The sequence below is a fragment of the Telmatherina bonti genome (genome assembly GCF_933228915.1).
Source record: "Telmatherina bonti genome assembly, chromosome: 23".
NCBI classification, from domain to species: domain Eukaryota; kingdom Metazoa; phylum Chordata; class Actinopteri; order Atheriniformes; family Telmatherinidae; genus Telmatherina; species Telmatherina bonti.
In genome coordinates this window covers 11,747,159-11,760,887 of record NC_136632.1, presented here as the reverse complement: position 1 = coordinate 11,760,887, position 13,729 = coordinate 11,747,159, and the positions used below count along the sequence as shown (strand labels likewise).

At 36.1% G+C, this 13,729-nt stretch overlaps 1 protein-coding gene across 1 annotated transcript; it reads left to right on the top strand.

The window, feature by feature from the left end:
• Window positions 1-7,537: 7,537 nt before the first annotated feature.
• LOC306773423 (uncharacterized protein) lies at window positions 7,538-12,727 on the top strand. Its single transcript, XM_079263225.1, has 7 exons — window positions 7,538-7,698; window positions 8,359-8,567; window positions 8,839-8,931; window positions 9,052-9,144; window positions 9,387-9,497; window positions 9,896-10,019; window positions 10,229-12,727. The coding sequence occupies exons 1-7, from the start codon at window positions 7,674-7,676 to the stop codon at window positions 11,917-11,919; spliced, it is 2,346 nt and encodes a 781-aa protein (XP_079119351.1). The 5' UTR covers window positions 7,538-7,673; the 3' UTR covers window positions 11,920-12,727.
• Window positions 12,728-13,729: the final 1,002 nt, after the last annotated feature.

Below are 13,729 nucleotides of genomic sequence, written 5' to 3'. Positions count from 1 at the left end.
AGCTGTTTTTTTGGGTTTTTTTTTTTTTTTTAATCACAACAGTTATATTGAAACGTTAAATCTTTTTATGTTTTGTTTTTTTTTAATTAACTTCTGCTCTCCTTTGGATTTAACCTGTTTTTTCTACTTACATAACATGATAGCCAGCTTTTTGTGCAGCAGCCTTTATGTCAGAAATTAATTGTTTTGTACTGTCCAATACCACAACCATGGTAACTTTAGAAAAGATGCTGTAGAGATCAGCATGTTTATTCATGCATTTATTTAAACTTTCAGGCTGGAAAAAACTGAACTAAATAAAGACAAAACAGATTTACAGGAAGGTAATGCTCAGTAAAAAACATGGTTACAGCTCCTGTCTTATGTACTGCTGCTCTAGGGTACAGCAGATGCCGCGATTTATAACTAAGGCAACATATACGTGACATGTTTTGCATATTTTTTTTCTCCTCAGATCTTGACAGCAGCTTGTGTCCTCTTGAGTCTGCTATCAAGTTTTAATCTCTGCTGTGGGAAATTTGGAACACCAATAACTGATGATGTGAGCAAGCTGTCCATTTTGGTGAGATTGTTGAGCCTGCACAGGCTTGATATATATCACAATTACAGTAGTATGTCCTGCTCACATGTGCTGCAAATCTAGTGACTGTCTCTGCAAGGCTGATACTGGGTTACAGATCTGATTCACTGTCTTTATTTCCACTACAGAAGCAGAATATCCCCTCTGATTATGAAATTCCTGTTATTTACATTCCCAAAGAAGTGGTATGTATGAAACAATCCAAAATAATTAAATGAAGGACACTTGATGTCCTATTAAACCTAAAGTTATTTGTTTTTTAACCTTGGTTGCAGGCTGGCACGTGTTGGGTGGTGTTAAATATCTACCCTTTGGAGCAAAGCCTTCGAAAGCTGGCCAACATGTTTGGCGCCATCTCCTCCAACAAAGATAATATTATTGTCTTCCTTGCCATGGTCAAGAGTTTACGCTTTACCTTTGACCATGAGGAACTGGTAAATGATAATTAAATCTTCTCCCTGCAACATGTTCCGCTTCAGTGGAAACATTATTTTTCATTGACATTTGTAGAGTAATGTGTAGCATTTTAACAGTGGGTTTTTAGATTTAGGTTCTTGAAATAAAAGCTCTTCCTAACTCTGTAGCTCAGTTTTAGACAGAGGTATGCGGCATTTGGACATTCAGTGACTGTTTTGTGCATTTAATTGTATAAGTGAGTTATTTCAGGATGGCTTGTTGGCTGATCCCCCAGGAAACAGCGATGCAGGTCTTCCAATGTCACTATCAGGAGGGGAACCTACTTTCTGGTCTTTACTTTGACTATATTAAAGATGTCTTACACACGGCTGCTCAAGGAACATCAGGCTTCTCCTGTAAACCACCACCATGCTTAAACCATACCCCAGGTAAATATTTAATTTGTATTTAAAATAATCTGTCTGAATGCTATAAAACCAGAAGGAAATAAAGGGGGTGTGTTTATTTAAAGTTAATGAGCTAACTGTAAATAGGAGAATATAAAAGAATATGTCTTTCCAATTATAATATTTCTTATGTGTCATGTAGATGTAAATTGTTGTATTTCACATGTTTGCTTCTTGCAGAGGGTCAGGAGAAGAGTCGTGGATACAGCTGGTCAACAAGAACTCCTTTGCTTTTGGTGCTTATCCCCTTCACTGCCTGTATTTTACTTGTAGTTTGGCAGGTAAATGATTTAACCCATAATTAAAGCATTTTATAATCAGTATATACAGGTAGTAAAGTTCTATAAAACAAATAATCCTTCATTCTTTTTTTAAAGTTGTAGCTGAACAGACATGCTAGCCACTTCAACATGGGGTTCATTTTTAAACAAAATACTACGGAGGAGTGTCAGGCTGCTAAGAGAAATTGAAATGCCATAATGAAAAATATTTGATTTCAAAACAATATTTTGCCACTGTTATGCAACACAAGGTATCAAACCTTTTCCAAAATATAATGGACATCTGTCAGAAATAGTCCATTTCAAGCCTCAAGTTGTGGCTATTAACGCTAAAAAATTGTAATTAAATCCATTATAAAAATGGCGAACATGCTAAATACGTCCACATAGCATCAACATTGAGCGCTTGTCAGCATTTCAGACCTGTATGTCGCCTCACAGTGACAGTGGTTGAATAAATTCTTATTTTTGTATAAATATAACCGCTATTAGCTTTATAAACACACAATACTTTTTTTATGTAAGCTGTTTGTTTGTTCTTGGAAAATCTATGTTAGCATTAGGTAGCATAGAAAATACTAGCATGCTAACCCACTTTATCATTATAAAGACTGAAAAACATGGTAAATATTTTTATACAGCATTGATGTTTTTACCATATTAACATATTTTAAAAACTCTATCTCACCTAATAATGATAATGAATGACAATGAAGACACTGGGTTAAGTTATTATTTTCTAAATGTAAATTTTCTCTTACCAAACCTTTGTTAGCATTAACTCAAAGCCCTGCGATGCTTAATAGTTAACTTTTTTTGCTTTGATAATGTACAAAACTTATTTTTACTATTTCAAGCAGCATAAGGTGTTAACACAATAACATATTTAATTTATATGTTCAGAGATGAGGAGCTATCCAGGTCTAGGTCTGAGAAGTTACATGCAGCTGTGTAGTGATTATCCTTTTTTTTGTGATCCAGCACCTTGGAGCTCTCACTAAAAAGAAATATTGGTGCAAAATTCCCCATGATAGTACAGACCTATGAGTCTGTTGATCTTTGTGGTTCAGTCTAATAAAGCCTGCCCTCATTTTAGTGAGCACTTACAGGAAGTCCGATCTATTAAGTGTAAGAAGCTGCTCCTCAAATATTTATGAGTCACTGGAGACTCTATTAATGTAACAACACTCACTTTAGGAATTATCTGCCATCAAATAATCATTTAGATGAATACTTGCTTTGAGATATTGTTTGAAAATGTATATTTTCCTATCATTATAATAAATTATTCTTAATGTATCATCTCATCTTTGCAGGTCAAGTCTGGAAGGCGTTTACCAGCCTGCAACACTGTAAATGACCAAATTGCAACGCCTGACATGGTCCCAACTGTGTCTGTCTCCATTCCACTTCAAACGTTCGCCCACGCCAACGACACTCAGCCAGCGGGGGAGGTGATTGCTCAACATGAAAGTGGATGAAGCGTGATTAACAACGGAGGGAAAATTGGACAGAATGATAACAACTCACTTTCCAGGTTGTTATATCACTGGCAGGGGCCTGCTGGATAAATTAGTCTGGTCTGACCACTCCCTGCTTTCACTCATCTGAGCTGCCAGAGCTACTGGATGAAAAGAAAAGGCAGGTGTGTTGCAAAATTTCCCAGATTCATCCATGGAAGCAAGAGCTTGCTGCTCAGTAGCTGGTTGTGCCAAAATAGCGGGCAAAATAAATGTATTATCTTGTCTTGGCTGGTGAATAACAGCATTTAGCCTTTTCTGAGAAGTTCAAATTTGTCTTTCCACTCTGATGTCATTGGTGTTGTGATTCAGTTTGGAGCCGCAGTCAAAAATATCAGTGGAGCCTTAAATCAAAGTGATACCACACTGTTTGGATGAACTTTTCTTTTGTTTTGAGATGGGACAGGGGCCATTGACTTATTGGCAGCATCGTGGTTGATTTGGGGATGCTCCTTCACATGCTGTCTATGTAAAAAAAAAGTCACCACACTGAATTCCAGTCTGCTCCTGTCGTCACGTGATGACAACTGAAATGTTTAAACGGTTCATGCAGGGGAGCTTCCTGCCAATATTGTCTGCAGTCAAACAACTGAAAGGACAAATACAGTCTCTTGTCCTTGTTGACATTGTAATATCTGTGATCTGTCACAAATCACAGACCTGCTAGTCATGAACAGCGCACTGAGAAGTTCAACAAGTGTCCTACTTTATGAATCAAAGATCTGACCAGATGGCAAACAGCCATCTAGCCAGAGGCACTTTGAATCCAGTCATTGTGTTTCAAAGCTGTTGCCAAGTGATCTATTGCTGCTCCTCAGCCACTGTGAGTGTGTTAGGAGTTTTTAATGCCTCATTCAGAGTCAATCACGTTCAGTCATGAGAACATGACTCCCCGAGTGTGAGCGCTCTTGTACTGTATGTGTCACAGACAGGGAGCAAGAGGCAGGACAGAGCGAAGTGGGAGAGTGAGGGAGATAGGGACAGATAGATGTATGGATGGATGAGCTCAGCGAGAAGCATAAGGAGGGCTTGTTCTCGTCACAAAAGAACAGGCCGTAGGCAGGAGGAAATGCCAGTTACAAACACGACTGATGTCGACAGATCCCTATGAATCAACAGGCGAGGAATCTCACCAGACCGCAGGCTATGAAGCCTCATCTGCAAAGACTGGTTAGCATTTAAATAACTGTTTTTTGTATTTAAATGATTTATTTCCAAAACATACCAATGAAATGTGGATATCTCTTTCTTAAAATGTTTTACTGCTTGAGACTAGATTTAAAAATGATAAGTGTTTATTGTCTTCTTGATGTAAAATTTTAATATTTGTATTCTGTGAATTTGTAATTTCTTTATGTAAGATATTTAAGTAAAATTGTTTCAACATGAAATTCCTACAAAATGTAATGAGCTTTTTCTACTGTAGCAACGTTTATTATATGATGAATGTAAAGGGGCTTGACAAAATTCTGTGAACACATTTAAAACACATCAAAAACCAAATCATTATTATAAGTTATACAAGTGGTTAGTCACTTTAACATCAGTGCCAGTGGCTGTATTCATTAGCCTTGAATGCTGTTGGGTCAAGTTTATAATCATTTTGTTGTTTTTTTCTTGTCTCTGGATAGATCTCAATTTGTGTAACTGAATTTTCTGAATAAAAAAATAATCATAACTGAACTCTTAATTTAAAAAGAAAAACATTAATCTTTCATGGCTGTTTAAAGTTATCATCAGTCTGATGAACATTTAGTTGTTTTAACCCTATGGACATTTCGCATCACTTTATGGTAAAAACTTATCTCAAAATCCTGTTGGACACAATGCAATACTTGTATTCAGCTCTCAATACCAGGAAGCAGGAGACTATACTATAATAACATTTTACATGCTATATGGAAACAAATGGTAATTATCCCCAACAAAAATATGTCAATAATTCTGTTACAATTTGTTAAAAGCCACATAAAGACCTGATATTAAAAATGTGACTTTTCTAACTATTTTTTCTGGGTTGAGCCTAACAGGGTTAAAGTTGTGTTCATTTAAAAAAAATGTTGAAACTTTTTTTAATGTGGACAAGTGGCCTATGGGTTTTTAGTTATACTTTTTTAACAATTGAACAATTTGAACAAATGCAAAAGCAAGTCAGTTCAATTCCGATAAAATCTAAATTAATGTGTGTTTTGGTATGATTTCAATTTAAGTAATTACAGGGTGTACTTTAAAAGATGCTCAAGTTAATGGTAGTTTTTTTTTGTGAGATTTTTTTTCTGCAAGGAATTTGGTCTCATACACAACATTTTAAGTAATCTAGGAAAATTAAGCAACAACCATTTGTAAAGCACTTTGTTAACTCCTAATAAAACTGTTTTATTTAGAAAATAACGTGTTTTTTAGTCTTTGTTAAAAGAAATTTGACTACAGTTTCTGTGTACAGAAGTGTAATGGATTCGTTTACTTGTTTGTTTGATTGTTTTTTCCCAGGCAGTTAAATTTGTCCTTTTAGAAAAAGAAAAGAAAAAAAACAGCTGTCAGACATTCTCCCACAGGCAAGTAAAATAAAATTAGCAAAATGCATGTAATTTAGTACAATACTGCAGAATGCTACTTTAGCAAATCTCCAACTTTGCTGGGAATGAGAAACGGCCACTAAGTTTGTGAGCATGTGTTATTATGAGCATGCAATATAATGAGGGATGTTCTTAGGTGCCAGTGTAAAATTGACAAACCAATAAGAGTACCATCAGTACCATCTGCACATAAGACAAGAGTATCTCCCAATCTCTCAAACCCAAAGTCAACTGCATAAAACTCAAAGCATGGGACAAGTTGAAGCTACTTCAGAGGAAATAAAAGCATCTCTTGTTAGGAAGTAGCCTGTCCTGTTAACAATATAAACAAGCAAAGCATTAAATCATGTTTTCTTTTTTTGTAAATCACATTTTTTTTTAAAAATTAAAAAAGTGTTTTTTAATTATCTTTTATTTGAGAAAAACAGACAAAAAAACTTTTTGGGAGATGTGGGGTTGCTTTATTATTTCAGAAAAACAGAAAAGGGGGCGGGTGAAATTTTCAAACATTTATATGAATACATGCATTAGTGCTTTACATATACTTTTTCTAAATGTGTACCTGTGTCTGCACATTTGCACCTTATCGCATATACACACACACACACACACATATATATATATATATATATATATATATATATATATATATATATACACATACATATATATATATATATACACATACATATATATATATATATATATATATATATATATATATACACATACATATATATATATATATATATATATATATATATATATATATATATATATATATATATATATACACACACACACATATATATATATATATATATATATATATATATATATACACACACATACATATATATATATATATAAGGTCACCGGTTCGATCCTTGGCTGGGGATGGGTTTGGTCAGTGGCCTTTCTGTGTGGAGTTTGCATGTTCTACTCGTGTATGTGTGGGTTCTCTTCGGGTACTCCGGCTTTCTCCCACAATCCAAAGACATGCATGTTAGGTTAATTGGTTACTCTAAATTGCCCCTACGAATGAGTGTGAGCGTGAGTGGTTGTTCGTCTCTCTGTGTGGCCCTGCAATGGACTGGTGAGCTGTCCAGGGTGTACCCTGCCTGTCGCCTAAAGCCAGCTGGGATAGGCTCCAGCTTCCCCGCGACCCTGAATTGGATTAAGCGGTTCAGGAAATGAAATGAAATAAAAAGAAATATATTAATGTACACACACACACACACACATATATATATATATATATATATATATATATATATATATATATATATATATATATATATATATATATATATATATATATATATATATATGTGTGTGTATATATATATATATATATATATATATATATATATATATATATATATAATGAGGGATATATATATATATATATATATATATACACACATATATATATATAATGAGGGATATATATATATATATATACACACACACATATACATATACACACACACATATACATGTGTGTATGAATATATACTTTCATACTGTGTTTATTTATTATCTCAGTATGTATATTTTTTACTAAGTGTAATGAAATGTAATGTGTACTTTTCGTTGTACTCGTTGCCCTGACAATAAAAGCGTATCTGGATCTTTTATTTTGTACAGTAACTTCCGCCGGAACAACTCCGACTTTTGTTTTGGAAAGCCGCAACCCAGCGGTCGCCATTATTCTTCCTGGCTTGACGTCCGTGTTAAGACGGTTTTATAGTTTTAAAGATAATATTTTACGGTAAAGTGGTACATTTACTGCATCTTTAGGGCCGTTAGTAGGCCATATCTTTGAATTAGCAAAGTATTTTGCGCAGAATATGGAGAGACGGTCCAGTAAAGCAGGTAGGTTGCTAAGCTAACGACGGCGAGCTAACAGTATCTGCTGCCGTGGTTGATGTCCAGAAAATAAAACGCAGCAGCATCCCTCTGCTGCTCACACTAAATTATATCTCTTTATACCAGCAAGCGCGAACATATATCTACGTAAACTATGTTATTACTGAACGATGCATGGAAGGAAGCTTTGTCAGTAAGCTTCAGACTGTTAAAACTCCAAATTAAACCATTTATCCTCCAGATGCAGGGACCGATCAATAACTAGCTAATTCTCACACTACACGCCTTTTTGCAAGCAATAATGTAATAGCAATACTGTGGATGCTAAAGTTTGAATCTAACTTCACGGCAGATTGGCGCTCAATCTTCCCATCGCTTTGCACGCGCGCGTAGGCGTGCACGTGTGCTGCGCAAACCTCTGCAGACTATAAAGCATGTGGTTTACACTACAGCGCCTCCTGCAGAAACTCCTGACTCCACCTCAAAAAATGCCTCTTTTGGCTGGGTGTATTGTTATTTTCTAAAAAAAAAAAAAAAGCATCATTGCAATTATCCCCTGAGGTTGATAAGAATTCATCATTTCATAAATTTACATATATTTTGTGAGAAGGTCCCAAAAGTGTCATCTATTAACTTGCAAAATAATAATTCCAGATTCTGTTTCAGGTGCTGGAAACGGTCTTCCCCTGGCCTCTCTGCGCCTCATGGCCTCTCCTCTACAGCTTACGTATTCATACATATGGCAGGTCATACGTCAGAGAAGTGTGAAGCACTACGTTAAAGTGGAGGAATTTGTGACCATGGTCACGCAGACTGTTCCTGAACTCCTAAGTTTTAAGCAGACGGCACAACTAATCTTGGGGTTGAGAGCCAGGGTGAGTTTGATTTTACTGTCTTGGAAAGAAAGAATGGAAAGGAGAAGCTGCTTAAATAGTGGACTTAGTATTGATAAAACTGACAGTAACTCATACTTTGTAAGAATCAGACTTGTGTTTGGAGCCCTCCAACTATTTATAGTTACCACAAGCTTGCATAAAGCTGAATACCTGGGAAAAAAAACAGATAACAGGAGCTTTTTTTTCCTTATAAGGTCATAATAATGCTTACTTCAAATTTTTTTGTATTCTCTGTTTGCTTTTTCTATAGATCATTTTGGATTTACTGAGCAAAGATGGCCCACCTGATTCCAAGGCTATTCAGACTCTTATAAATAAGTTGAAGATCTCATCATCTTCAGTGGTAATCCTTCATACTTTTTTTTATTAAATGCATTTTTTCAGCCTTGAATCTACAATAGATTACAATGTAGAATCTATTGACAGAAATGCATAATGACTGTTTGTGTTTTGTTTACCATAGAAAGATGCAGAAGTTGAGAAATCACAGACAAATTTCATGGTGCTGGTCCAGAATCTGCTTAAAAACCGGACTGAAAGGAAACGTTTCTTCCAGGTACCCACATTTGTCCTTATGTAACATTACGTAGACACCAAGCAACACTTTACTTAGACATTATACTCGACTTAGACACATAAAAAGTGATTTTAAACACTTGCTTGCTCGTCATGTTGTTGATTAAACTATTTATTCAGAATGTAAATATAATTTTTTGGTTTATAAGTGTTCCTTTTGAGCAAACTGTTTGCAGTTTCCCAGTTACAACCTTAATATATGTTAAAAATGTCTCTAAACAGGAAGTATTCCCTGTTCAGTATGGCTCCAAGTTTGACACAGCACTGCAGGCTCTCACTGCAGGCTTGGTGTGCAAGCTGGAGCAACTTCTTCCTGTTCCTAATCTTTCTCAGGTAAGTACCAGTAATAGACCTCATTAATTACTAGTGTTTGCACTACGTTTTGATTCAGTGGGTTGCAGTGCTGTAGTGCAGCACAGAATTTTTCAGACTCCAATGGTGTTAATGTGTTGAGATGATTTTTTTCTTTTTGCTCAGCTAAAAGCGAAACAGTGTTCACTATAGTTGAACCTGGCTGAAATGCATTGAATCAAAAATTGGTATTTTGTGTTGGAACCAGCCACTTTAAAACTAAAATTTAAGACATTTTACATAAAATACTCAAACTATTGTTTTATAGACTATATATTAAACTTAACATTAAGAATCAAAATATAAAAATATAAGAGGCAAAATTAAATTATTGTAGGACAAAAATTCATTATTTCCATTTCTTGATACCTCTACTTCAGCTTGGAGCGATGATTTCAACAGAGCCCACTGTGCTGGAAGCATGTGGCGGGTTCATTCCTGATGCAGGAGACCTGAGGACTCTTCTTCTACACCAACAAGCCAAAGGACTAATTGGTGTGAAAGGTATACTTCATGTTTTGAGAAGATTTGATCAAACATAGAAGATAAATTTAACTCAGTGGTGTTTTTTGTTTTTTTTTGTTTTTTTAATGGCGCCAAAACATATTTTGTGTTAACAGTCTTTAGATGAGTGATTAAAGCCGATTAGTTCATTTTTGTTAAATGAAAAGGTACAACCAGTCTTTTTATTTTTATTTATTTTTTTTTTACAGCAACAGTATCTACTTCGGTGGGCGACTGTGTGCTCTCTTCCCTCGCTTTCTTGCCAAAACCAGTGGAACCAACACCACCACCACGTCAACCACAATCACCGAAGCGACAGGAGGTCAGCCTTAGTGAAAGAAGCCCAGAATCCTTTAGTGACAACGAAGATGTAGGTGTGATTTCAGATGACTCTGACATCCCAGAACACCCTGCTATTAGACTTCAGCAAGAAGAGGCGTTGGGTAATAAAATAGCTGAGGGTAGTGCCTCAAAGGAAAAAGGTGTTACAGCAGCAGTTCAGAGTGAAAACCTGATGCAGGAGAAAAGTCCTACCTATCAACAGTCTGACACAAGTCCTCAAAGCAAAGGGAATGATGGAGCACCTGCGGCACCAGAAAAGCCAGATCTGCAGCGACTGCCCTTGAAATCAATCCCTTTCAGAGTTGTTCAAGTGCCAGTCAAAACTCCCTCTACCCCACAGAATACTGGCAGTATGGGAGGAAAGGATGGCCAAAAGACTCAGCGAGTCACTTTACATCAGTGGGTGTCACAGATTGCCACCAACTCCATGTCCCTCCCAGCCTTGCCACCTCTTCCTCCTGGCAGACTAAGTGGTGAAGATGACATGAGGCCAAGTATAAGAAGGAAAAAGCAGTTCAGGCATTTAAATGACAGATTTAGTTGCAGCGTGTGTGACAAGAGCTTCCCCTATCAGTCCAAGCTCATGGACCATGAGCGCATTCATACAGGCGAGAAGCCTTTCCTCTGCACGGCATGCAACAAAAGTTTCCGAACGCAAGGGTTCCTCAACAACCACCTGAAGACCCACAGCACAGAGCGCCCTTACGCCTGCGGTCAGTGCGGCAAGTGCTTCACCAAACTGCAGAGCTTGACGAAGCACATCCTTGCCCACAGCGGTCAAAAGCCTTTCTTCTGTAACATCTGCAACAAGGGCTTCACACAGTCCACGTACTTCAAAAGGCACATGGAGTGTCACACAAGCCAGATGACATTTCCCTGTAAGCACTGCAACAAAACCTTTCCAACGGCTTTTAAGCTGTCGAACCACGAGCGCTGGCACACCAGAGATCGCCCCCATATGTGCGAACGCTGCGGGAAGAGATTCCTTGTCCCTAGCTTGTTGAAGAGGCACATGGGTTATCATATCGGCGACCGCCAGTATCTCTGCTCCCAGTGTGGGAAGACCTTTGTTTACTTGTCTGACCTGAAGAGGCATCAGCAGGACCACATACCAAAAGCGAAGATCCCATGTCCTGTATGCCAAAAGAAGTTCTCCAGTAAGTACTGCCTCAGGGTTCACCTGAGGATCCACACCAGAGAAAGACCGTACCGGTGCACTCTGTGTGAAAAGACCTTCACACAGGTTGGGAATCTGAAGGTCCACATCAGGTTACACACCAACGAGCGGCCCTTCAGCTGTGATGTGTGTGGGAAGACCTACAAGCTGGCATCCCATCTGAATGTCCACAAAAGAACACACACGTGCAAGAAACCCTGGACGTGTGACACCTGTGGGAAGGGCTTCTCTGTCCCCGGCCTTCTTAAGAAGCACGAGCAGTTGCATACGAGAGATGCAGACCCTGATTTTACTGGTAAACGGAGGCACAGGGGTAAACACAAGAAACACTCCCTGAAGAGGAAGTATGATGAAGAAGAAGAGGGCAGTGATGACTATTAATCAAACTACCGTTTAGTTCTTAAGGGAACTCCTCAGCTTGTAGTTTTCAAGGTTTATACTGATCATTGGTAGAAAATAAAATAGGTTGTTGTAGAAAAAAACTTAACAACAGACTCTATGAGCACACAATAATGTAGTTTTCAGTTTAATGTGCTGTCATCAGGTAATCATGTTGTTTAGCTGGTAACAACATAATCTGAGTGGTGATGAAAGCATTGAATCTAAAGATTAAAGTTACATGGTAAAAAGAAATGAGCATCATTAGGCCATTATCTGTGTTTGCAAAGGGGCGTTAAATGTTTCAGATTTCTTTCATATATGTACATATATAATGTGAAAGGGAGTATAGGTAATAAAGTACCAAAACTGTAAGGTTTGCAGGAAAATACAATCCCAATAGAAAATTTGTCATTATTTTCTGGGTGGGGGTCAAGTTGATTTTTTTTTGTAGTTATTTGTTTGCAATGAAAATTATTCATTAAGACAGTTGGGAAAAAAATGCTTTCCGAGAGATTTTGTTATCAAATGGCTGCATTAATATGGCCAACAGTTAAACATTTTATAATGTGACTGTATGTATTTAATTATGTAACCACATGCTGTAGTGTCTCTAGGAAACATTTTATCTTATTGCTGTGTCTTTGTAGAAACTGTAGTTATTCAAAGCTACCATAACTACTTTTGGTTTTTGTTAGTTATTTCAACTTTGAGCTGTAAACATTTGTTTACTTTTGTTTAGACTGAATTTTGGCTCATTTGTGTTTATTTCCACTTTACATTTTTCTGACTTTTCTGTTGCTCTTTAATAACATCCCCAGAAGATTTTGCAAATGTTTGATATTTGCAGTGAATCATTTGTGTGATAGCAGCTGTGTATATATACCCAATAAATCATGTACCTATTTGCAGTATTTTATTGGTTTTTTTTTATGCTTTTCAGGAAAATAAATAATCTTTTCAAAGGAATAGTTTCCTTCTTGAAATATCTTTTTTTTTTAGTTTTATTTCAACTAACAATATGTCTTACAGTTCACAGTGAATGACATTGCAACAATTTACAAATGAACTCAGTTGAGGAAAACAAAAAAAGCCATTTATTGTATTTAAGACATCTTTTTTAAATTCTTAAAACAACAGAATTAAAGAAAAATATAATTTTGTTCAGGGGTTAATGTTAAATAAAAATTTTAAGCGTGTTCAAGGACATAGGAGCTGAATTAAAAGACAAGAGACTGACATTTTGTATAAATCAAGCTTTGACTGATTTTCCTCTACTAATACTTAAGGAATGTTATGTAGTTTTTAATTTCAATTTTAAAACTTTATGTTGGGTTTACTGTTATTTCACTTATTTTTATGTATATAATACTTTCCCATAACAAAAATAATATTTACCATTTTAGATATTCTTTTTGGCAGACCTTCCATATAAATCATCACTTGCTGTGTTAAACCAAAAATTGCTGATCTCAATATTTAACCATCTAAACATCTTTCCAAAACATTGTTGTGATTGAGGAAGAAAAAAAGGTGTTCAATTGTTTCATTTTTTTTGTCATACAAAAAACACATGGATTGACTTCAAAATTGAACCTTTTTCTTACAGTTCAGTGACAGGACAAATATTATTTATCAATTTGAATTGAACTTCTTTTACCTGAGGTGAAACTGGCCATTTAAGATAGGTACAATAGGTCTTTTTTTTTTTTTTTTTTTTAAATAACTTCATTTTCTATTATCTTTATTTTTGTTGGCTTATTGATATTGTGGAACAGCTTCTCTTTAAACATCCTTCCAAGTAATTTATTGT

What these genes read in the sequence shown, in the direction of transcription:
- LOC306773423 (XM_079263225.1), top strand. Translation starts at nt 7,674, where the DNA reads ATGGAGAGACGGTCCAGTAAAGCAG. An exon ending in TCTTGGGGTTGAGAGCCAGG is followed by an intron (nt 8,568 to 8,838) that starts GTGAGTTTGATT and finishes CTTTTTCTATAG; the next exon opens with ATCATTTTGGATTTACTGAG. An exon ending in AGGACTAATTGGTGTGAAAG is followed by an intron (nt 10,020 to 10,228) that starts GTATACTTCATG and finishes TTTTTTTTACAG; the next exon opens with CAACAGTATCTACTTCGGTG.